General features: G+C 46.2%; 1 protein-coding gene across 11 annotated transcripts; it reads left to right on the top strand.

Moving 5' to 3' along the window:
• The first annotated feature begins 194 nt into the window (after positions 1 to 194).
• LOC147611343 (uncharacterized) lies at positions 195 to 24,700 on the top strand. Of its 11 annotated transcripts, none has more exons than XM_086784407.1 (12): positions 195 to 487; positions 638 to 1,629; positions 1,728 to 2,660; positions 3,289 to 3,477; positions 3,623 to 3,721; positions 3,931 to 4,081; positions 4,220 to 4,361; positions 4,487 to 6,268; positions 7,346 to 7,824; positions 23,621 to 23,982; positions 24,065 to 24,134; positions 24,280 to 24,700. In XM_086784407.1, the coding sequence occupies exons 2-9, from the start codon at positions 1,059 to 1,061 to the stop codon at positions 7,799 to 7,801; spliced, it is 4,323 nt and encodes a 1,440-aa protein (XP_086640533.1). In that variant the 5' UTR covers positions 195 to 487; positions 638 to 1,058; the 3' UTR covers positions 7,802 to 7,824; positions 23,621 to 23,982; positions 24,065 to 24,134; positions 24,280 to 24,700. The 11 variants fall into 11 exon arrangements, with proteins under 11 accessions (XP_086640533.1, XP_086640536.1, XP_086640531.1 ...); XM_086784410.1 differs by having other exon boundaries at positions 23,600 to 23,982; XM_086784413.1 differs by having other exon boundaries at positions 214 to 1,629; positions 23,621 to 23,671; positions 23,926 to 23,982.

Genomic DNA, 24,700 nt, shown 5'->3' with positions numbered 1-24,700 from the left:
GGTTACGAAAAAGGCGCACACACACACACACGGGGTTATAGAAAGAGGTTACGAAAAAGCGGTGAGTGCATTCTCTCTCTACACACACACACGGGGGAGGTGTGGGGGGACGTGGAGGGCCTGGTGTGAATGTAATCTCGAACTGCAGGTAACCATCCTATATAAAGGCCCATGGCCTCGCTTGTTAAATTCGCAAAGCCGTCGTGCTGCCCGCTCCCGCTCCCGCTCCTTGCTTTGCTGCTGCTTCTGTTCTATTCCACAGAAACCCTAATTCGTCGCAGAAACCCTGACTTTGCCTCGGAAACCCTAGCTCTGAACAGGGACTCTGATTCTGCATCTGGGAGCTTCATCGTCATAGCCTGTTTGGAGCCGCATCAACACAGACCTTTTCAGCGTTGCTCTTGTCGCTTTTCTGCTCCTCTACACTGTTTCTGCCACTGGAGATCAGCGGAAAAAGCTACCCTGTCGGCGGAACGCCTTCTCAAAGGTTGGTGGAAGCAGGGTTTTGTGTGGTGTCTTACATTACGATTTGACATTTTTGAAGGCCGGTTGTTTTCTTTAATTGAACTCCTGCTTGCATACGCATATCACCCCAGCATCAGTCAGAGGTTTGTAAAAACACCTTAAAGCTATACAGGAGGAGTGCTTCTGGACATATATGAAGCGGTGCTGGATTCAGAGATCTTTTATGTCTTTCCTGCTCGCTCATATACATCGCCTCATCATCGTCATCTTGGAATCCCAGAGTGTTTGTGGAATTCAGTGCCTCTCCGGTTTTCATACGGTTTGCCAAACATCAAGGGATCAGGTTTTGGTTTGCCGTATGCCACCAATTGGGTTAAGATACAGAAGGTCTTTCTTCAGGCCATACCTCATGCCAGATGGTTTGCCAAGTGATGCAGAAGTGGGGTCTTGGAGATCGCAGCTTTATTTGTCTGATCCACTAGTTTCTGGCCTGTATATTGTCAGCAGACAGATAGTCATTTGATACAGTGATTGCTGGAATGCTTATTGCCAGGCGAGACATTGGCTAATTATTTCATCCCCTTCGATTCAGGATGGGGAGCAAAGGAAGAATGATTTTTGACTTGAATGAACTTCCTGAAGATGAGAATGACATGCTTCTTTCTAGTGAACCCGAACCTCCATGCATGCAGTCGTCCAAGGAATCTGAGCCCCAGTGCATGCAGCCGTCCAAGGAACCTAAACCACAGCTTGTCAGGGAATTTTCCGAGGTAAGAAAGTCAGAACCATCTATGGATCCTCCTCTTTCAGCACATCAGGGGGATATAGCTCCTCTTCCATTGGGGCAGCATCCTCTATCATGTTTCCGTCCCTTTGTGAGGCTGATTCCTAAGGGCATAGCTTCAGGTGAGCCCATGCTTAATGCAAAGGAAGAGTCATCCTTCAGTAGGAGTAAGAATGTGAATCTGGTTACTTCTTCTCCATCTTCAGTGTTGAACTTGACAATCAAGAAGCCAGGTGCTCGAAATGGTGTGTTGAAGGAGCTGAAAATTGTGGAAGTTGAAGATGCAATATCAAAAAATACACCAGAAGTTGCAATGGAGGATGGTGAACTTGGATGTTCTGGGAAACTGAACAATGGCCACAACAATTTGGAGACCGAAGGTTGATTATTGTTTCTTTTTTTCAAACTTTACTAGCCAGAAGTTCTTCTTTTTTAAAATGGGATGGTGTGTATTCAAGGTTGTTTGCACCTTTTGCAGATACTTGCACGGATTTGGAGGGGGAGAAGGATCTTTTAGAGAAAGCCATTTGCAGTACAGATGAAACATCAGGAAGTTCTCTTTGTGAATGTTTGTTGAAGCAGGAAATGCCAACTACTAATGCAGGTGGGCAAGCTGCAAGAGAGATACAGGAGAATGTAATGCTCCAATCTGTGCCTATTGATGGTTATGTTAAAACAGATGTTTCAAAGGGAAATCAAGCTACTGTGGAATACAAGCTTTCTTCAAGTTTTGGAAAGAGAGGAAGATCAGACCACAAGGATGCAATGCTTGGGAAGAAGCGGAATCGGCAAACCATGTTTTTGGATGTACGGGAAGCTGCCAAACAAGCTCCTCCTCCCAAAACTTCCTCTGCAAAGAAAAGTTTGTCATCTTCATTTCCTTTTCGCAATCAAAAAGATGCACCTAAGACTCCACTCGCACAGATTACAGTTGACTCAAGGCTGAAGGATTCAAAAAACTCCAGTTCATCAAGTGATGGGGCCAGGGGGCCATTGAGTGCAAGCTCATCAGAGCCAAAAGCAAGTATCATCACACCCTCTGAAGGACTACATGTTGAAGCCTCTGATGGGCCGATGCAGTTGCAAGTTCCAGCAAAGAAAATGGTGCTGTCTCCTGCAGATAATGTTTTCGAAGGTTCTTCAGCATCTGCACCTATAAGGCATGACACTTTGAAGCAAGGAGAAGGGGAGGATAAAGCAAAAGCGTTTCAGTTCATGAAACCTGCTGTGGGAAAGCACCCTGCGGGAGGGCAAGGGAAGCTAGGAGGAGAGGAGAAGGCAACTAATTATTTAAGGCCGCTTATGAAGAAAAACCCAAACAGTTTCAGGAAACAAGCTGCATATTCTCAGGATTCTTCCATAGAACGCTTACATCGAGAGGCCACCTGTGACAAGCTATGGAAATCCCCTGGTTTGTACTCCAGCATAGTGTTTTTGATGCTTTTGAACTCTAGGGCAAAGTATTTTGTAAATTTGTGCAAACTTGAGGGGTACTCGAATGTAGATCGGGTTCGATTTGTCCTCCACTCAAGTGGTGGTGATGCAAATACAGCAGCTACTTGAATGCTGAGTCCAGTTGAACAAGGGCTGTGCTTGCGCATCAAGACAGGGCATGTTGATAGGCAATATTGCTATAAATAGCATCTGTGGGCACATCTTTGATGTCAATGGAATTCCGCAACTGGAATTACTGGATGTATTTGTGGTCAAGCTGCACACATATTCAATGCCATTGATGGTTTTTAAGCATAGAGCCTTCATGGAGGCCATTATTACTTGACTCGGTTCACCGTGGTATGATTATCCAGAAGCTGGTGCATCTGAGTTTCCATTTGATAATTTAGGGTCACAGGGAGTACTACTTGTCTTGAGTGGACAATTTTCCTTCCTGCTTTAATTGCAACCTTGTAGCTTTCATTTGCACTTGCAATTGTGCTGTCTGTCTTGCTCTATAAACTGTTTGAATTGTCATACTTACAAGGATTGGTTATGGTGGACAGAACTAACAGAAATAGTATGATTTCACATTGCATGTGCAGGTGAAGCTGAACTTCAGTGTGTTCCTGGTAGTTTTGACTCAGTTCAGGAGTATGTGAATGTGTTTGAGCCACTGCTCTTTGAAGAGTGCAGAGCACAGTTACATAGTACTTGGGAGGAATTGTGTGAGGGAGTTGCAAAGGATCCACATTTTCAAGTCTTTGTGAAGATTGTTGAAAAGCGTGAAAGAGGTAAGTGCTTTGTTTTTTGCACAGTTATGCTGTACCTAAGATAAAAAGAAACCGAGCACTAGGCCAGAGATTGACAATAATAAAAGGCCACTGGTGGACAGCTTCCTATCTGTGGGCTTATTTCCCAAGATCTTTTGGTTTTCAGGTTGGTATGATCTGGTGCTTCTTCCTGTTGAAAGTCAAGCTAGATTAGGATTTAAAGAAGGAGATGTTGCTGTTATATCTACCCCAAAGCCTGGGTCAGGTATTACCTCTCACTTTAGGCCCTTTTGTGTGCACAACCGGTCTAGCTGGTTTTTGACTGATGACTGGTTTAACAGTGCTTGTTTTTAATAGGTTTCTAGCGTTGTCGAGGAGGCTAAAATGCATGCTTATTTTATTGTCCCTCGTTGATTACTCTGGTAACTTTTGTGTCTGTTTTCCATGCGCTTTTTCTGTCTGATTCATTGACAGCTGGGAGGATGCGGCGAATCAATGGTTCTAGTATGAAGGAATTTCCTGAGGCAGAGGTTTTAAGTCGCACAGCTGGCATTATTCGACGGTATGTGCCTGTCGACACTCGTGACCTCCATGGAGCTATTCTCCGCTTCTATGTGGGTGAAAGGTATGGGCTCGTTCACTAGCTCTATATTGGGGCCTGAACTAGGGCCAGTGATTTTGATATCGGACTGGTTGTGATAAAGCTTTTTTATATATAAAGGAGTTCGTTCTTAAGCAATAGTTTTCTGTTTCTGAGATGCAGTGCCAGCCTGAGCAATGAAGAATCAATTAAAAAAAAGTATCAATCTAAGGAAACTATGTGGTACTTGACTGTGCTTGGATCTCTTGCTACAACTCAACGCGAATATGTCGCACTGCATGCTTTCCAGCACCTTCAATCTCAGGTGCATGATTGGAGTTTTGTGTTGAAGACAGCATCTCTTGCTTTCATTAAGCCTGATTTTCGATTATTTATTGTCACAGGATTTTTATGTATGCCTGCTTACTTTTTGTAAAATATCTTGTGCAGATGATTAAAGCTATACTGAATCCTAAGCCAGAGTTTTTCCCTCGCTATGAAGAGGAACCTCCAGCCATGCCTGATTGTTTTACACAGTCTTTTGTGCAGCATCTTCATAGAAACTTCAATAACCCACAGCTGGCTGCAATCAAATGGGCAGCTTTGCACACTGCAGCAGGTTTGCATTCTAATGGGGCTGGAAAGCGCCAGGATTCGTGGCCCTTCACTCTCGTCCAAGGTCCCCCTGGCACTGGTAAAACACATACTGTTTGGGGAATGCTAAATGTGATACATCTTGTCCAGTATCAGAGGTATTATGCAGCATTATTGAAAAAGCTTGCACCAGATAGTCTCAAAACAGAGGACTCTGCAAATGAAAGCGTCTCAGGTCTTGGGGTGGGTTTAGGCTCAATCGATGATGTTTTGCAGAAGATGGATCAGAACTTAGCAAGAATTCTTCCTAAGCTATGCCCAAAGCCCAGGATGCTAGTTTGTGCCCCTTCCAATGCTGCCACTGATGAGCTGCTTACAAGAGTTTTAGAAAGGGGTTTTATTGACGGAGAGATGAAAGTGTATCGACCTGATATTGCTCGAGTTGGAGTGGATACACAGACGAGGGCTTCACAAGCTGTGTCTGTGGAACGAAGGTCAGATCATCTTTTAGGAATGTCAAGAGATGATGTTTTGGATTGGCTGCAACAACTTCGTTCGAGAGAAACGTTTCTGGCTCAGCAAATGGCTTCCTTGCAGAAGGAGTTGGCCACCGCTGCTGCTGCCCGATTACAGGGTTCGGTTGGTGTAGATCCAGATGTTCTTGCTGCTCGTGATCAAACCCGAGATACAAAGATGCAGCAACTGGCTGCTACCGTAGAAGACAGAGATAAAGTGCTGGTTGAAATGTCACGTTTATTTATTGTAGAAGGACGCTTCCGAACTGGCTTTGGATATTCACTGGAGGATGCTCGTGCTAAGTTGGAGGCCAGTTTTGCAAATGAAGCAGAGATTGTGTTCACGACAGTTTCAAGTAGCGGACGTCGCCTTTTTAAAAATCTTACTCATGGTTTTGACATGGTAGTGATTGATGAGGCTGCTCAAGCTAGTGAAGCAGCAGTTTTACCACCACTGAGCTTGGGAGCTGCACGCTGTGTTTTAATTGGTGATCCTCAGCAATTGCCAGCTACTGTTATCAGTCGTGCTGCTCATACCTTACAGTATAGTCGAAGCTTGTTTGAGCGATTTCAGCAAGGAGGGTGTCCTACCATTCTGTTGTCTGTCCAATATCGCATGCATCCTCAGATCAGGGACTTTCCTTCACGGTATTTTTACCAAGGCCGCCTTGTAGATAGTGATAGTGTTTCATCTTCACCAGATGATCCATATCACCGTGATGCTCTTTTAAGGCCGTACATTTTTTATGATATTAGCCATGGCAGGGAGTCACATAAGGGGAATTCTGTTTCTTATCAGAATGTTACGGAAGCCCTTTTTGCAGCTCAGTTGTACGAGTATTTGCAAAGCTTTATAAAAGCAGCAGGAATCAGTAAGGTTTCTGTGGGGGTTATCACACCCTACAAGTTGCAGCTCAAGTGCTTGCAGCAGGAGTTTGGTACTGTTCTGGGTTCCGATGCTGATAGCAAATCAGTATATATCAACACAGTGGATGCGTTTCAAGGACAGGAGCGAGATGTCATTATCATGTCTTGCGTACGTGCATCGAGTCATGGAGTTGGCTTTGTTGCAGATATTCGCAGAATGAATGTGGCTCTTACACGAGCTCGCCGATGCCTTTGGGTATGCTTTCTTGACCATCATTTTCTTGTACCGTTTTTATGATTTGGGGATTGAGATAGTGCTCGAAGTTTGCAAGAATAAGTAGCTATCATGCAACCAGGTATAGTGCTAGTAAATGTGGTGCAGATTTTCAGTACTTTCTTTGACATGCATGCATGAACGAAGTTGATGGTTTGAGGCTTGTAGTGTAGTAATTCGATAGGAAAATTTTGCATTCTTCACTGCCAATGTTGGGGAATGAATTGAAACTTCCATCAAGGCAGTGTTTACACTCTGCAGATGCTTTCTGGTGAGTTTTGACAAGCTTGTTCATGCACCTCAAAGCTCCTGTTGTGGGTCTTTTAGAGTTTGTGCCGAAGATGGTACCAGATTTAGAAGTGTTTGTAATTGAAACTCTGCAGTTGATGCTTGGTAGGGGTTCTCGCCCTGTAGCAGAATGGGTGCATAGCTAAGGTGTAGCATGTACATATGAGAAAATTGTGTGCTGCATTTTACACGACAAAATATCATGTTGTAATTGGTTCAGAAATTTCATGAATTTCAGTCTACACCTCCAGAGCAGGCTGGAGGGTGGAAGCCTTCTTTCTGCTGACCAAATACTTCATTATCTTGACTGGGCTTTTTTTACTCAGAGTACTAGTACCCCTTCAATACTTAACAGTACCTGGTGGACAAATGGTTAATATTGAAAATATTATCAGTATCGTACTATGGGAAGTAAAGTACCTACTTATCAGTACTTGGACAAATAATCAGTTTTAATATACTACTTTTTCAGAATGTGATCTCACTTATATTATGCTTTGTATTAATGGCATGCAGCTTGCTTATTTTTTTTGTGCGCACTCTATAATGTAATGCTTATTTATTGGCAGTATCTTAAGGGGAGATATTTATTTTTCAAAACTCCGAGTCCATTCTTCTGGTTCTATATCTGAAGTATGGGTGGTGAAAGCATGGGCCAACACTTGTGTGCATGTGTTATAAAGCATCATTGGCCTTTATCTTAAGATCGAGTCTGCCGAATGATAGTTTTTTTCGTCATAAACATTGGCTTCTTTATTTCTTCTGTTACAGGTTGTTGGTAATGCGGCAGCGCTTGTGCAGTCGGAGGACTGGGCTGCCCTGATTGCCGATGCAAAAGAAAGAGGTTGTTTCGTTAGCATGAACTCTGCTGCTGTGAAAACTCTTCTTTCTTCTTCACAAAATAATAACACTGCAGCTCCTCCAAGCAAAGCTCCTGGACTGCTAAGAGCTCCTAGACCACTTGGCCACATAAACAAAAGTGGAACACCTGACCCTGGAGCTGAAGCCAAATTGTCACATAGCCTTGACAATCAAGGCAGTGCTAAAGAGGGTGCTGAAAAACTTGCTGCACCTTCTGTTGAATCAGGTGGAGAGCCTGTGGATGACACTAAGGACAACAAGGGATTAACAGATCATACTTACACAGGGTCCAGTAAAACTTCTACTCATTCTGCAAGGCCTGACAGGAGTTCTGTGAAACAGGTGCGGCGAAGCAAAGGTTTTTGAAACCAGCAATTCATTTTCTTCAGGTATTAATCTGGCTTTTAACCTTACTGGAGAAGTGGGTTCTTTCTGTGTGCGCGCGTATGTGTGTGTGTTTGTAGAGAGAGAGAGAGAGAGAGAGAGAGAGAGAGAGAGAGAGAGAGAGAGAGAGAGAGAGAGAGGTTTATGAAAGACCCAAAGGGTCTATGAGACCAAAAACTGATACATATGATCAATGGGTAAATGGACATTGAAAAAACCATATGATACTAAAGGAAACAAGGCCTGTGTACTGCACGTGCTTTCTACCCACTATTGGGCATTGATGACGTTAGTGGGGATGTCGTAGTATCGAGTCCATACTATGCATAATGGAGTTGATAGTTATATACTCTCGTGGGTTGGCTACCATGAGTATATAACATGCACGTTCCTAAAAGGTGAATTTGGCCATGTTCCTGGATTCATCTAGGTATATATATATATTATACTTTGATAATGAATATGCAGCACCTTGGTTCTTGACGAGAGCACAATGTAACGGAGATGAGGATGAGAGAGAGAGAGAGAGAGAGAGAGAGAGAGAGAGGTTTATGAAAGACCCAAAGGGTCTATGAGACCAAAAACTGATACATATGATCAATGGGTAAATGGACATTGAAAAAACCATATGATACTAAAGGAAACAAGGCCTGTGTACTGCACGTGCTTTCTACCCACTATTGGGCATTGATGACGTTAGTGGGGACGTCGTAGTATCGAGTCCATACTATGCATAATGGAGTTGATAGTTATATACTCTCGTGGGTTGGCTACCATGAGTATATAACATGCACGTTCCTAAAAGGTGAATTTGGCCATGTTCCTGGATTCATCTAGGTATATATATATATTATACTTTGATAATGAATATGCAGCACCTTGGTTCTTGACGAGAGCACAATGTAACGGAGATGAGGATGAGAGAGAGAGAGAGAGAGAGAGAGAGAGAGAGAGAGAGAGTAGAAAGTTATATTAAATGTCTTCAAAAGACCTAGTGGGTCTATGATGTTAGCACATTCATCCCTAGATTTTGCTCTTTTATGGTGCCCATTTGGTCCCTTTTGCATGGCCCTTGCTTGTGGGCTGGCCACCCCTTTTTCTATATTTTTTTGGGATTTTTCTCAGCTTTTCTGGCATTTTCCGGTCGGCCTGTCTAGTAGCTCCAGTCGGCCTGTTTTGCAGCTCCAGTCGGCCAGCTTAGCTCTACTATAAATAGTGGGTGCTGGCCTCTCATTGTTCATTCAGTCTTGTACATATTTTACTCTCTCACTTATGAGACTTGTTGCTTGGGACTGTTTTGCTTCAGTATATTCAGCATAGTTTTCTCCATCTCTCTCTCTCTCTCTCTCTCTCTCTCTTGCACTCTCTGTTCAGCACATTCTAGTGCCACTCTGCTTCCGCTCTGTGCACTCTTTCATGGTATCATCGCTCCCGGTTTAGCAACCTCTTTGCTGCCCCAGATTCAGCATTGTTTCATGCACCTCCTTCTCTGCGTTTCCCTTTAGATCTGCAACTCTTTCATGCTGCGTTTTCTGGACTGAACCTGGTCACTTTGCCTCTGCATTTTTCTCTCAGATCTGCAGCTTCCTTTGCTGCGTTTTTTGGACTGAACCGGCTGGTTGCTGCGCCCTTCAGTTTGGCTTCATCAACACAGCCTTCTGGTATTGTTTGATCAGTTTTCTTCTATTCCATGTGGAGTTTGGGACATAGGCGGCCTGTTTTCTTCAAGACAGCAGCTTCCTTTACTGCGTTTTTCCTCTCCCGTGGGTTTGCTCCCTTGCAGAGGGGGTCTTTGGTGTTGCAGGCTTGGTGGCACTCTTGGGACGTGTGGAGGACACTTCTACTTCAGAGTTTGTGCAACCTTTTTCTTGAGATTGAGCCCAAGCTTTTGTGATGCATGCACCGACTTCTCTTCATAGGTTTGCTGAGTCTGCCAAGTTGGATGGCTCCAACTACACCCTATGGAAGTTGAAGGTGAAATCAGCCTTGCGTGGTGTGGATCTTTGGGATTGGCTTGTTACACCGGCCAATGCCACCCCTCCCACCCTTGCTTTTGGTGGTGCGACTCAGGCACAGATTGATATTTGGCAGTCGAATGATCGATGCGTTTTCTCCTTTCTGATGTTGAATTGTCAAGATTTTGTTCTCCCTAATGTACGTACAACAGATGTTGCACATGAAGTTTGGAAGGCTTTTGCAGATCTCTATGAGATTAAGTCTCCGGGTCGGATTTTGGTGTTGGAAAAGCGACTTATGAACTTATCAGTTTCTGCCTTTCCATCTTTATCTGCTTTCATCTCGAAGATGAAAGATCTCCGAGACGAGCTTGCTGTTTGTGGCAAGGACATCTCCACAGAGGACATGGCTATTCGGTTGTTCTCCAAGCTTCTAGAGAGGTTTGATGCTTACTTTTAGTCTCTTGTTTCTTCTCCTTGTCGTGTTCCAGTTACTTGGGAGGAAGTTCTCCCCTCCGTTATGCAGATTGAGTCTCACTTTGAGGAGCGGATTGGCACCTCTGGTGGCCTTGATGGTGCTTTGGCAGCACGAGATAAAGGGAAGAATCAACAAAAGAAAGAAAGAGGGGGTTCTGACAAGAACTCCAAGGATTTCAACAAGGATAAAGACAACAAATCTTCAAAGAATAAGGACATTGAATGTCATTATTGTGGCAAGAAGGGTCACAAGTCACCCCAATGTCACAAGAAGAAGCGTGATGAAGTAGCAAAGTACTCTTCCTCAACGACGGTGTCTCAACCCAAGAAGGATGATGGCATTCTTCTCTTAGCAGGTGCTCGGCGTATACTTGCTCTTGTGACTTCTCAGTCACGGTCTTGGATTGTTGATAGCGGTGCTACTGCTCATGACACCCCATCGAGATTGGTTCGAGGACTTCACTGCCAGATCAGGCGAGATCACTTTGGGTGATTCTTCTTCCATGCCAGTGCATGGACATGGCACTATCCCCATCTTCCGTTTTGACGAGGACAAGAGGTACTTCTTTGACGTTTTGTGTATTCCAGATTTGTCTTTTAATCTTTTGTCAGTGAGTGCTCTTACAGCTCAAGGTGCAGAGGTGATCTTTTCTTGTTATGCTTCTCCAGGGACTGATCAGGGACAGTATCGGGTTCTCGTTGGTTGCTTGGTATGGTTGACCTACTCCCGATTGGACATATGCTTCGCAGTCAGTTTATTGAGTTTCTTCTCATCCAAACCCCGTCAGTAGCATTGGCGGTGTGCTCTTAGAGTTCTTCGGTATTTGCGTGGCACTTTGGAATTTGGCATCTTTTATGGCCAAGGACGCACTCTTGTTGGATGGTCTGACTCAGACTGGGCTGGAGATCCAGATACATGGCGTACGACCACTGGTTGTGTTTTTTCACTTGGGTCTGGAGCCATTTCTTGGAGCAGTAAAAAGCAGCCTACTGTGGCGCTTTCCTCTAACGAGGCGGAGTACCATGCAGTTTGTTATGCTGCATGTGATGCGATATGGTTGCGGAGATTATTGGAGGAGCTCGGCTGTCCCCCTATCGGATCTACTCTTCTTTGGTGTGACAATCAGAGTTGCATTGCCATCGCCGAGAACCCTGTGTTTCATGCTCGTACGAAACACATTGAGACTTAGTATCACTATGTTCGTGAACGGGTTCTTGCTGGAGATTTGCGTTTGGAGTATTGTCCTTCCGTGGAGAATGCTTTGCAGATTTGTTCACCAAGTCGGTTTCTTAGGCTTCCTTGGCTCCTAATCTTTGGATTCTCAAAGTTCGTTCAGCATCTGGTGTTGCGAGGGGGTGTTAGCACATTCATCCCCAGATTCTGCTTTATGGTGCCCATTTGGTCCCTTTTGCATGGCCCTTGCTTGTGGGCTGGCCACCCCTTTTTCTAGTATTTTTTTGGGGATTTTCCCAGCTTTTTTGGCATTTTCCAGTCAGCCTGTCCAGTAGCTCCAGTCGGCCAGCTTACCTCTACTATAAATAGTGGGTGCTAGCCTCTCATTGTTCATTCAGTATTGTACATATTTTGCTCCCTCACTTATGAGACTTGTAGTGTCTCTTGTTTGGGACTGTTTTGCTTCAGTATATTCAGCATAGTTTTCTCCATCTCTCTCTCTCTCTCTCTCTCTCTTGCACTCTCTGTTCAGCACATTCTAGTGCCACTCTGCTTCCGCTCTGTGCACTCTTTCATATGAGACCAAAAGTGATACAATAGTGTCCATGTAATCTCATCATAGTACAAAAGAAAACAAAGACTAGAGCTATGAGCTGGGAATGTCAAATCTGAGCCATATGATACAAAATGGGACCATCATCATCATACAACCTATGGAGCTGACCCCCGGTAGGGGGAGGGAGCCATCAAGGATATCAAGTATGGGATTAGCATGTAGAAGGCTTTGTATATCCACCGGATGTGGGAAGGTGGATTTGTGCCTCTCCAAGAACTGGGGTTGATGTCTGTGAGTCTGGGGTGTTGGGCTCGTTGTAGTGCTGTGGACCAGAGTAGGGTCTAGCGGGGGTTGGGCACTCAAGAATGTGTGGCTCGATGAGGTTTTGGGTATGTCATCCATGGTTGGTGGGGCGTCCTTGTGGTCGGAAGAATAGAGTGATGGTCAGTTGGGGCCGGGGTGGATGTCACCCATGGGGTCTCGACTCCCTAATTAGTGAGTCTTTGTGGCGATGAAGTTCTAGTAGGAAGCGTCCCAAGCACTGCCAATGTGGGTAATGCATGATCCTAGATAAGGGTCCAAATCCCTCTCTGAAGAGACAATGGAATCTCCCTCGAATCTCAATATATATGGTGTACTTGCATATGAAGTGCTCCTCTGACTTGACCTCCTGTTGGCACATAGTGCATATCCTCTCCTCACGAGGTATCTGCGTGGCTCCCCCTGTCTCTATCCTCAGGCAGTGCGATGACACCCGCAACTGGCCCACTGCAATCCGCAAGATGTACATGTCAAGATATCTAGTCCTCAGTATGAAACCATCCTCTGTGAGCCTCATGAAAGTATCCATGTAGTACTATCGTTTGTGTGAGAGTGACTCATGTGTTGTGATCCAGGTATCTTGTATGTATAGTCCCAATAAATCATATCTGATCACCTAGTTCTTGTCATCTTGAGAGAGCCTAATGAATGGGATGCCCGGGTCATAGTGGAGTGGAGGGAGGCGATCAATCCTGAGTCCTTACCTCATGAACCAGGTGCATAATCAGCTATACCATGACTCGTGCCCATGAGAGAGAGAGAGAGAGAGATATTAACGTCTACGAGAGGCCAAAGTCGGCCTATGAGACAAAAAATAATACAACTGTGTTCTTCCGGTCATGGGAAGAAAAGAAACAAAAGAAAAAGTGTGCATGTGTCTGGATACAACTTTGAATCATCATGGAATGGAAAATAAAACAGAAACAAAACATAGAGAGAGAGAGAGAGAGAGAGAGAGAGAGAGAGAGAGAGAGAGAGAGAGAGAGAGAGAGAGAGAGAGAGAGAGAGTCTACTAAAGACCCAATGGGCCTATGAGACCAAAGTGATACAATAATGTCCATGGCATATCTCATCATGGAATGGAAAATAAAACAGAAACAAAACATAAACATAGCTATCTCACTGGGGTGATACAAAACTGTTCATGGAAACTCATCATGGAATACTAGGAACATAGAAACATGGGAGCAGCATTAGCTCCCAGTAGAGAGAGAGAGTTATTTATATTAATGTCACCCTATGAGACCAAAAGATCACATTAAGTCCATGGAATACATCATCATGGGTACTAAAAATAAAGAAAGGAACAAGAGCTGAAATGCCAAAGCTGATCCCAATACAACACCCTAAAATATCTTGCATAGGCCGTTGTATCATGGTACCCACTGTAATAGACCTGAGCCGGTAGGAGAAAGACATGTGGTGTACTTGAGTAGACTTGGGACACCTTGTCCTTGGGTTGTGCGACTTGTGTAATATGCGGAAGCTTCGGATCGGTACTTCAAAACTCAGAAATCAGCACTCTTTTCGCGACGGAATTATCGCACAAACTGAAAAGAGATGTGCAGAAAATAGAGAGGGAAGGGGGAGATGGAGAGGACACAGTATTGGGTCCCAATTACCCTATGTAGGGCCCCCACCATGGATGGTGTATTTGCTTTATTAGAATGATGTAAAACTGAAAACAAATACAAAAACTTGACCTTTTCTTGGCTGGAAAATCTTGCCCTTGACCTTCAGTCCTTCACCCCTTTGCGTTAGCAACTTCTTGGCTGTCCTGGCCCCTTTTTGCTTGAGCACTTGGTGAATTATGAGATGGCTTCATTGATTCTTGGCTGGAGTATTTATACTCCCTTTATCATCCAGTCGGCCAGCTTAATAAAGCCCCACGACTAGGTCTTTTTCAATAAAATGCTTTCACACTATATAACATGCTGGCCATTCTGCGCATGCCTGCTGGGACAGCACCAGGCTGCTGGGCAATCTGCGCATGGGTGTGGGACTGCCCCCTACACCTGGCCGACGTGCTGGGTAGGGTTTTTAACCCTGTCGGCTGCCTGTCCAGCAGCATTAAAGCTGGCCGACAGCCCTTCCAGCCCATGCCATGGCTGGTGGGCACAGCTTGGGCCCTCCTGGCCCCTTGGGGGTGGTTCTACACCTCCCCCATGCCCACACTAAGGGTGCAACTCTTCGCACTGGGGTAGCCCTATGGGCTGGCCCCATCTCTACATGCAAACCTATATGCCCACAGAGGTCTGGCATCCAGTTGCAAACTAGACACACAGAACATCTGACATCATTCCAGAGGGAGACTCACAGCGCGGACTGGCATTGCTTCATGTGCAGGACAGTGCACACCTGACCTTGGACTACTGAGATGGATCCCTGGCTGACTCGTCCCGGACTGGGCTCACATGGGACCAGTTCACCATCCCAGGTCCTGCACCTTCTGTACAGAAATGTCTACGTGGCATCCAAGTGCGGGATGCACGTGACATCCCCTTCTGCTTAACTTGACGGAAGCTGCATAGCCTCCAAATAATCCGTCAATAATGCCGGATAGTCTTCGAAAAATTCTTTGTCGAGCCATACCGCTTCATGAGTTCCTCGGTCCTGAAACTTCGTGAGAAACTGTCGTAGTCTTCGGCCTGAGCCATGCTTGAAACGGTGCAGAAGGATCTGTTCTCGAACCATTACTTCTGCTTCATCAATAATGTCTGGTTCCGCTTCGTCTTTGACCTCTGAAGGGGGTGGACCTGCATATGGCTTTAACCAACTGACATGAAATACATCGTGCATAGTCCAACTCGGAGGTAGCTTTAACTGCATAGACACCTCATTAATCTTTTTCCGGATGGGAAATGGTCCGAAGCTCCTGAAAGACAACTTTGGGCATCGCTTGCCCACCTGGTTCAATCTTTGCTTCATAATCCGAAGATACATCCAATTCCCTTCCGAAAACTTCACGTCCCTTCGGTCTTTATTGGCCTGTCGAGTGTAGGCCTCTTGCGCTTTAGCCAATCTGTCTTTAACGGACTCTAGGATCTCCTGGTAAGACTCCGTCACTATGTTCGCCTCCGGTACTGAAGATGAAGTCCTGGTTAACAACGACTGGAAAGGCCTTCCAAACGCTGCCTCATATGGAGTCCTGTCAATAGCTGAAGAAAAAGAGTCATTCAAAACAGCTTGAAGTAAAGGCAAAAACGACTCCCACTTACCTTGCTGATCGTGGACGTAACACTTCAGCACATCAAAGGCCAACTGGTTGTATATCTCTGTCTGGCCATCTGTCTGTGGGTGGAATGCATTGGAAAAATTCAACTTAGTACCAAAATTATCAAACAATGCCCTCCAAAAATGACTGGTAAACTTGGCATCTCGGTCTGACACTATGGTCCTAGGAATCCCGCCAATCGGGTACCAATGCCGAATGAATAGCTGGGCAACATGCTCGGCGGTCACATTGGCCTTGCAAGGAATAAGCATAACAAATTTGCTGAACCTATCAACAATAGTTAAACATTGCGTATTACGCTTACTCGGACTGGGAGGCAGATTTGTGACAAAGTCCATCGAAATGTCTTGGAAAGGACCCTCAAGAATTGGCAAAGGCTGTAACAACCCTATCTTCTTTCCACGAGGAGCTTTCACCTTTTGACAAATGTCACAGCGTTGTACATATGTAAACACATCACGCCTCATCTTTGGCGAATAGTATTGTCGTTCTAATTTCTCCAGAGTCGAATTCATGCCCCTATGACCACCTGTAATGGCGTCATGGGCATCATGGAGAAGAGTTGCCCGGAATGATTTCATGACACATAGTCGGCCTTTGTAGAAAAGCCAACCATCGCGTATCAGAAAATGGCATGGTCCTGTGGCATCCAATGCATGTTCCCACTGTGTACCGAATTCCTCGGAATCCGTACGTGTGCTTCATGTCTTCTAGTCTTGTACCAACAAGGTTAAGTCTAGTGGTCTGAATCGCAGATACTTGTCCCTTCCTGCTCAACGCATCGGCCACTGGATTGGCCTTTCCTGGAAGGTACTCAATCATACCACCGAACTGCTGGAATATCTTACTCCAGTGGTGTTGTCGATCACTCCACTGGGCACTTGGCATCGTCTGAATCCAGCGCAATGCCTGATGGTCAGTGCGAACCTCGAAGTCACGGCCATACAGGAAATGTTTCCAATGTTTCAAGGCCTGTATAACTGCTAGGAGTTCACGATCATAGACTGAGTAGTTCTTTTCGGCGGGTAGTAACTTACGAGACATGTAAGCTACCGGATGACCATTCTGTTGCAATACACCTCCAATTGCGATGTTACTCGCATCGGTGATCACTTGAAATGGTTCGTCCCACGAGGCAAGGGCTAAACAAGGCGCTTCTGACAAAGCCACCTTGAGGTTCTGGAATGCCTCCAACGCTCGTGGAGTCATTCGAATCTTTTGCCTTCTTGTTTTCACTTCCTTTAGGAGATCGGTGAGATCTGCCGAGAGATCAGAAAACTTGTCAATGTGGGTGGAATATGCCTGGCATATACCCACAAATGATCTAATGTCATAAGCGGTCTGAGGTACTTCCCAGTTAACAATCTTGGCCACTTCAGCGGGATCAAGTCGAATGCCTTCAGCACCAAGGTGATTCCAAACGTTATGTACTGTACGGATCCGTACATACTGTACGTTGTTTGGTACGGAAAAAAATTTTAAGGTACGTAAAAATACGTACCATTGGTAAAAATACATAAAATCTCAGAAATTTCAGCCACCTACATAAAATTTCAGTCCATGTCCACATTGACATATAGAACTTTCGAAATAGAGACACAACAAGGTCAAAAACCTACTAATTCAAAAGTGAGAAATTAGAATCAAATGCATGATTGCTCTGACAAATTCAATGCACGATGCCATACAATTTCAATCAAGATTCAGCAATCATGCAATGCATAATATTTAGTGGGCAGCTCAGCTGAGAGAGAGAGAGAGAAAGAGAGACTTGAAGGAGAGAGAGGCTGAGAGCTCTATGCACGGTCCACAGAGGGTGGGCTAAGGCTCTGAGAGAGAGAGAGAGAGAGAGAGAGAGAGAGAGAGAGAGAGAGAGAGAGAGAGAGAGAGAGAGAGAGAGAGAGAGAGTTATGTTGCTGCCTTGGGGGCCTGAGCAAGGGTGGGTGAGGAAAACAGGGTGGGTGAGGAAAACGGGGTGGGGCGGCGACAGTACCGACGGCGATAGTGAGAGAGAGAGAGAGAGAGTGCAACTGTAGAGGCCCTTACCGGAAGGTGTGCGCCGTACAGTGTCCAAACGCTATCGCAGGCGAAACCCGAAAAAAAAACGTTTATCGCAGGCGAAACGTTTATCGTCGCAGGCAAGCAAAGAAGGGGGGGGGGAACGGCGTACGGATCGATCCGTACGTACGGATCCCCGTACGGTACGGATGTACGGTACGGATTGGATCCGTACGTACGTTTTGATCCAACCTTGTTCAGCACTAATTATATATCCCAAGTAATGTACCTGGAACAGATAAAATTCTGACATAGAGCTCGTTGCTTTCCAGCAACTTAAGGACTTTCTCCACATCAATGTCATGCTGCTTAACTGTAGTTGAAAATATGAGTATGTCGTCCAGAAATATGAACACACACTCTCCAATCAACTCCCGGAAAATACGCATCATCATGCGGTTAAATGTAGCTGGGGCGTTCATCAATCCAAATGGCATAACCACAAATTCATAGTGGGCCCGTTCTGTACGGAAGGCTGTCTTGGGGATGTCCCCCTCTACAATCTGTACCTGGTGGTACCCACTCTTTAAATCCAGTTTGGAAAACACCTTAGCTCCATTCAGCCTCTCGAGACTATAGTCAATTCGAGGCATCGGGAATCTGCTCTTGATAGTCAGCTTGTTGAGTGCACGATAATCGACACACAACCGAGAAGACCCATCTTTCTTCTTGACAAACAAGATCGGTGCTGCAAATGGCGACACGCTGGGGCGGATGAAGCCAGCTTGCAACAATTCTTGGAGTTGGCGGTCCCAACTCCGATTCCATTGCCTTAGAAAGGCAATACGGAAACTTGCTCGGGGGTTCTGAGCCTGGGAGGAGGTCAATCTTGTGATCCTCCGGTCTAGACGGGGGGAGCTGGGGAGGGAGACTGTCCCGAAGAAAAATCTTCTGGAACTTTTCATGGAGAACCGAGTACTTCTCGGAAGCACTGGCCACCGTCTGGGCTGTCTGGATGTAAATCATCGCACACTGCGCCTTTCTTGACTGCTCGCTTAGCTTGCAAGTGGCTTATGAGCGGAAAGTTTGGAATACCTTGTTTGACACATTTCGATCGATCTGGAACGTGTGCTTGTCCCACTTGACATCAGGAAGAAACTTGTGAAACCATTGGATACCCAAAATTATGTCTGCCCCTACAAGAGGGGCAACCATAAAGTCACGCATAAACTCTATGCCCTGAATCACTAACTTAGCACCTAGAGCTTCATACTTGACGCTCGTTGTCATACCTGTGCTAAAACCCTCAACTTGTTTGTCCACCGGAGTCAGCTCGAAACGGGCACGCCTAGCGGCCTATTCCGTGATCACATCCTCCGTGCTGCCGCTGTCAAACAAGACGACGACTCTCTGGCCACCTATGTAGCCAAAGGACTTGAGCAATTCGTTGCGCTCATACTCCTGGTCATGGGCGCCCTTCTGCTTATCTTCGAGCTCCCGGCTAATAATTGCTCCAACTGAAGCACCGGGGGTTGAAGAACTAGGGGTAACCGCTGGGGTCTGTGTGGGCGCTGTGTTCACCACGGAAGCTGTGGAGGCGGCGGCGGCCTTTGGAGGCTTCTTCGGACAATCCCGAGAAGTATGTCCTTTTGTGTGTGAAAAGAAACGTCTACCCTCCTTCCTGTATTGAGAAAGCTCCTCAGCACTCAACTTGCCACCTGTCTTGCCTGCCTCCGCTTTTTGGTCTGGAGTAAGCTTAGACGCATTGTTCGAGTTCTTGGAGCCAGAGGCTCCCGGGCTCTGTCCTGGGGAAGACCCCGTCTGGTTCTGGCTTTTGCTTCCCGAGGCATTAGCCTTGGGAGAAGCCGGCTGGGAAGTCTTGGGCTTGCCACCATTGTGTTTCATTTCTGCACTCTGCGCAAGCGAGAGTGCGTCCTCAAAGGTGGCTGGCCTAAACATACGCACCTCCCATTGGATTTGCGTGTCCAGGCCATACAAAAACTGCCCTTTCTTGTCCGTATCAGATAAGCCTAATTGCAGACACAAGGTCAAAATTTTATTGGCAAACTGAAGGACTGGTTGCGTGTTCTGACGCGCTCTCTTGAACTCGTCTTCGAGTCGCTCAAGGTAGTGGGGCGGTAGAAACCGTTGCTTAAGGTCGCGGACGAACTCGTCCCACACATAAGCTGCCATACCTGCTCTGGTGTGGGCATGAGCCCACTGAGTCCACCAAGGAATGGCCTCACCTTCCAAGTACCAACTAGCTAAGATCACTTTGTCAGTATCTGTTTTCCTAACTGCGGCAAAGTAAGCTTCAAATTGATGTAACCATGAATAAAGAGTAGTGGGATCGAGTTTACCATTATACTTACTGAAATTCATTTTCTCGGGAAAATGATTCGAGGGCGTCGCCGGTGTCAATCTGGCGTCCAAAGCTCTGAGGTAACGCTCGTGTTCTACTCGTCGCATGGCGTCGTCTTCTCATTGTCGAATCTCCAATGCACGCATCTGCATCTCAAGCAAGGAGCTTGGCTGCGGCTGTGACCCCGCGAGAGGGTCCCTGTGACGAGGATCTGGTATCTGGGATACGGAAGGAGAGGGAGGAGGAGATGGAAAACGCGACGCTGGAGAGCGAGAACGCTCCTCCAAAGCCAAAATCCGCGCCTTCTGCTCATCCAACTTGGTTGTCTGGTTTGCGATTGCTCGCATCATCTGTTGGAACATGTCTGTGACACTCAAGCCGGGTGCCCTAGCTGGCTGCCTGGTGCACTCTGGTCCCATGGTTCTGGTTCTCTCTCGTCGCCGAAACTCGCCATAGCGGGAAAATGCAATTCCTTTCCGGAACGCAATCTGACCATCCACTATCTGTGTGGGAGACTTCTAGGGGCTTCCGGAGGCTAAAAACCAACCGTCCTTCGAGGGACAGGAGTCACTCCGAAAGGGGTAGTCCACCGGCGTCTAAAAACCAACCACACGAGCGAAAAATTTTCTGGTTTTCTTTGCTGAATCTTTGTCCTTGAAGTGAGCTCTGATACCACTGCAATATGCGGAAGCTTCAGAGAAGGATTAGTACTTCAAAACTCAGAAATCAGCACTCTTTTCGCGACGGAATTATCGCACAAACTGAAAAGAGATGTGCAGAAAACAGAGAGGGAAGGGGGAGATGGAGAGGACACAGTATTGGGTCCCAATTACCCTTTGTAGGGCCCCCACCACGGATGGTGTATTTGCTTTATTAGAATGATGTAAAACTGAAAACAAATACAAAAACTTAACCTTTTCTTGGCTGGAAAATCTTGCCCTTGACCTTCAGTCCTTCACCCCTTTGCGTTAGCAACTTCTTGGCTGTCCTGGCCCCTTTTTGCTTGAGCACTTGGTGAATTATGAGATGGCTTCATTGATTCTTGGCTGGAGTATTTATACTCCCTTTATCATCCAGTCGGCCAGCTTCATAAAGCCCCACGACTAGGTCTTTTTCAATAAAATGCTTTCACACTATATAACATGCTGGCCATTCTGCGCATGCCTGCTGGGACAGCACCAGGCTGCTGGGCACTCTGCGCATGGGTGTGGGACTGGCCCCTACACCTGGCCGACGTGCTGGGTAGGGTTTTTAACCCTGTCGGCTGCCTGTCCAGCAGCATTAAAGCTGGCCGACAGCCCTTCCAGCCCATGCCATGGCAGGTGGGCACAGCTTGGGCCCTCCTGGCCCCTTGGGGGTGGTTCTACACCTCCCCCATGCCCACACTAAGGGTGCAACTCTTCGCACTGGGGTAGCCCTATGGGCTGGCCCCATCTCTACATGCAAACCTATATGCCCACAGAGGTCTGGCATCCAGTTGCAAACTAGACACACAGAACATCTGACATCATTCCAGAGGGAGACTCACAGCGCGGACTGGCACTGCTTCATGTGCAGGACAGTGCACACCCGACCTTGGACTACTGAGATGGATCCCTGGCTGACTCGTCCCGGACTGGGCTCACATGGGACCAGTTCACCATCCCAGGTCCTGCACCTTCTGTACAGAAATGTCTACGTGGCATCCAAGTGCGGGATGCACGTGACAACTTGTTTGGGCATCTAGATTACCTTAGGTGGGTTTGGAAGCTGCACAAGGACTGTAGGCCTTTGTTGTAGTCTAATATGATTCCAATCGGATGATGTAGTCGGCTTGGTCAATTTGCACCAGTCATGGTAAGGTGGCCGACATTGGCCGATGCACGATACTACTAACCTTGGATACTATATATAGACTAGGTTCGCAATCCTCATTTCATACCAAGATCATTAAGATTAGATAGCGTACCCTTGTATGTGCCATGTGTACACATGGACAAGGTAGGTTCATGTCACATGAATCATGATGAATCAACAGTCATGGCCCAATGCCCATAAACAATACAAAATAAATCATGATAAGCCACATGGCTTATGGACAATGACTTAGGCTCTCAGCCAGTGTCCAGTTTAGATCTTTAGACTTTTTCCATTGCAATAGTGCATCCTTGTGTGTGCAAGAAATCCTTTGTCCAAAGTCTACATAGATCGCCATCAAAGCTCCTTGCCGGAGCACACGGGTGGGTTGTAACTTTGGTTTGCATTAGTAATTTAGTGATATTCTCTTGCTTCAAGTACTTTGTTTTGTGATCAAGTTCTGCTCACGGTATTTTCTTACAGTTTCTATACAATGAAATGGGTAGAACTCATCCTGTGTCACCTTCTGTATTAGTGGAGTACGAAGCATCAGTGTCCACCTCCTGTGGCGGTGCCTCTCTGTGGTGCAGAAGTATGTCCTGGATCTGGAGCTGCTGGGGGGGAAGGTCTGGATATCGGAGGACAAGGATGTCTAGCTCTCTGAAGGGATTGCACCCTCACCTTGAGGACTTCACATGTGGGCAGGGCCAAAGGATTGCTAGGTTGGGTTTGTTCTTCATGACTTATCTGCTCCCTCCGATTCTGTCGGGGGAGGTCAGTCGTCGTCGTGGCCATTTGGTGAGAAACAAAGTAGTGGAGGTTTGGGTGGTGTCATGCAGCAAGCTGATCCCACTTCCCTGGGTGTAGCCTCTCTTGCTGACAACGGAGCTTGAGCAAAACTATAGGCCCAAACATCTTTGATCTCTGAAATGCACAGTGGAGAGGATTAAAGCCATCCCTATAGAAGGCAATGGAATCTCCCCCCCCCCCCCCCCCCCCCCCCCCCCCACACCAACCCCCAACCCACCCCCCCCTTTTTTTTTGTAAACTGGACATCTGAACAAGTAATACTCCCCCGTCTCTATCACTGCCGTTGTGCATAGTTGCGTATCTGTCTCTCGTGGGATGCTGTTCATCGTGGACCGAGACATGCTCTGTCCATCGTGTGCAAGCTGCTTGAAAGACTCAAATTCCAACCTCGGGAGGTGATTCAATCTAATGTGTACAGGTGATGGTCTGGAAATGGGCATCAAGAGCCAACTGTGTCACCCCAAGCTCAGCCAGTTCTGTTTCACGTGGTACTCCTAATCATGTTTGAAAACATCATCACGTACTGCTCCACTCCTCCTCTCCCAGTTCAGGCTTCCAAAATGAAGCACCATACCTCATAGCTGGCCTCACGATGTGTCAGAAGAGTCAGCCCTTAGTACCCGGTTGCTAGAAGTGAGCGTGAAAACACTTTTCTTCAAATGGGCCAGGGGAGCATACCCCCTTGCCAAGCCTGGGCAGTCGATCACATAGTAAAGATAGGGCCAGTGAAATTGACCCCCAAATACACACATGAAGTAACTATCTCAACTGCCTTACCTCTGTATGAGAAGGAATGCCCCCTTGCCAAGCCTGGGCAGTCAGTCACACAGTAAAGATAGGGCCAGTGAAAGTAACCCCCAAATACACACATGAAGTAACCATCTCAACTGCCTTACCTCTGTATGAGAAGGAATGCCCGAACGCAACTTGTATTAATGCGCTTTACCAAGATTCCTTGCAAGATCTCTCCTCTCATCACAAAAGTTCTGAAGTGCATCAAGGTGAGAGAGAGAGAGAGAGAGAGAGAGAGAGAGAGAGATTCTTTTGTCCTTACAGTTTTATGACATCTGAGAACAGTTGCAAGCCTAAGCTGTTGGAGTACTTCCAGCCCGTGAAGAGGATGATCAGGTGCAGATCCTTTGGCCATGAGCAGTGCACCGAGATAACTGGTTCATAAGAAAATCTAAAGGTGTTGCACTGAGTATGCATGCCATAAGGTTAACACTGAGGTAAATGAATCCGTCCAGGATCCCTGGCCAAGCTGCTGCACGACAGGTTTGAGATGCATGTTGCAAGTCCAGAAACAACTGCTGCTTTCATGAATCAATGGCGGTCTAAAAGCATGACATGCTTGATGTAAGAACCAAGCTATTCTATAACAGGTCCGAGGATGCAATGGCATATGGCTACATGTTCCAGTCTGTGAGGAGAATAATCAGGTATGGATCATTTGGCCACAAACAGCTCGGTGAGGTGCACTCGTTGAGGTTACTGATACTTGAGTAGAAGCTGAGTTTTCAGGTTAGATCACAACATACATACTGAGGTAAACGACTAGGTCCAGGATGCCTGCTCAAGCTGCTGCACCAAGGTAATAGGTTTGAGATGATCACAATGAGTAAAGAAGGAACTGCTGCTTTCATTAATCAGTTATGTCTAAAGAAAGACATGCTTGTATGAAGATACTCCTTGTGTGAATATACCGCAAGTTGAGCCATGTTGTCAATCTGTAACAGGTATGAGGAAGTGCTCCAATGATGCCGAAATAAATGAGCAGGTCCAGGTATTGTGAGGACTGAATCTGGCCAAGCTACTCCACCAATTAATGCTTTCTTAAACAATGGATGTGCTTACAAATGATGCATATCTCATATTCCAGCCACATAAGTATGGTAAGTTTGGGGCGTTTACATAGGAATTTCAGACAGGCAGTTATGAACGATGCAGGACCACAAGCGAATGCTGGACCAATACTAAAATGGGTGTGAAGCTGCTGCATAGCTAGTGTCTGTGATGTTTCTCAAACAAGTGCATGCTTCCCAAAACTGGGTTTGCATTAACCTAAATCAAATGTCTTCACCGGCTGGAGGTGACAAGGAAGTCTATTTCAGTGTGATATATATGAATAAAAGTTCTTTGTTCAAGAAAGAAATAAAA

The sequence above is a fragment of the Cibotium barometz genome, chromosome 47 (assembly GCF_041138505.1).
Source record: "Cibotium barometz isolate CiBa-2024 chromosome 47, ASM4113850v1, whole genome shotgun sequence".
NCBI classification, from domain to species: Eukaryota; Viridiplantae; Streptophyta; class Polypodiopsida; order Cyatheales; family Cibotiaceae; genus Cibotium; species Cibotium barometz.
This window is presented reverse-complemented; position numbering and strand designations above follow the sequence as displayed.

What these genes read in the sequence shown, in the direction of transcription:
- LOC147611343 (XM_086784407.1), top strand. Translation starts at nt 1,059, where the DNA reads ATGGGGAGCAAAGGAAGAATGATTTTTGACTTGAATGAACTTCCTGAA. An exon ending in TCCAGCACCTTCAATCTCAG is followed by an intron (nt 4,362 to 4,486) that starts GTGCATGATTGG and finishes TATCTTGTGCAG; the next exon opens with ATGATTAAAGCTATACTGAA. An exon ending in GAGCTCGCCGATGCCTTTGG is followed by an intron (nt 6,269 to 7,345) that starts GTATGCTTTCTT and finishes CTTCTGTTACAG; the next exon opens with GTTGTTGGTAATGCGGCAGC.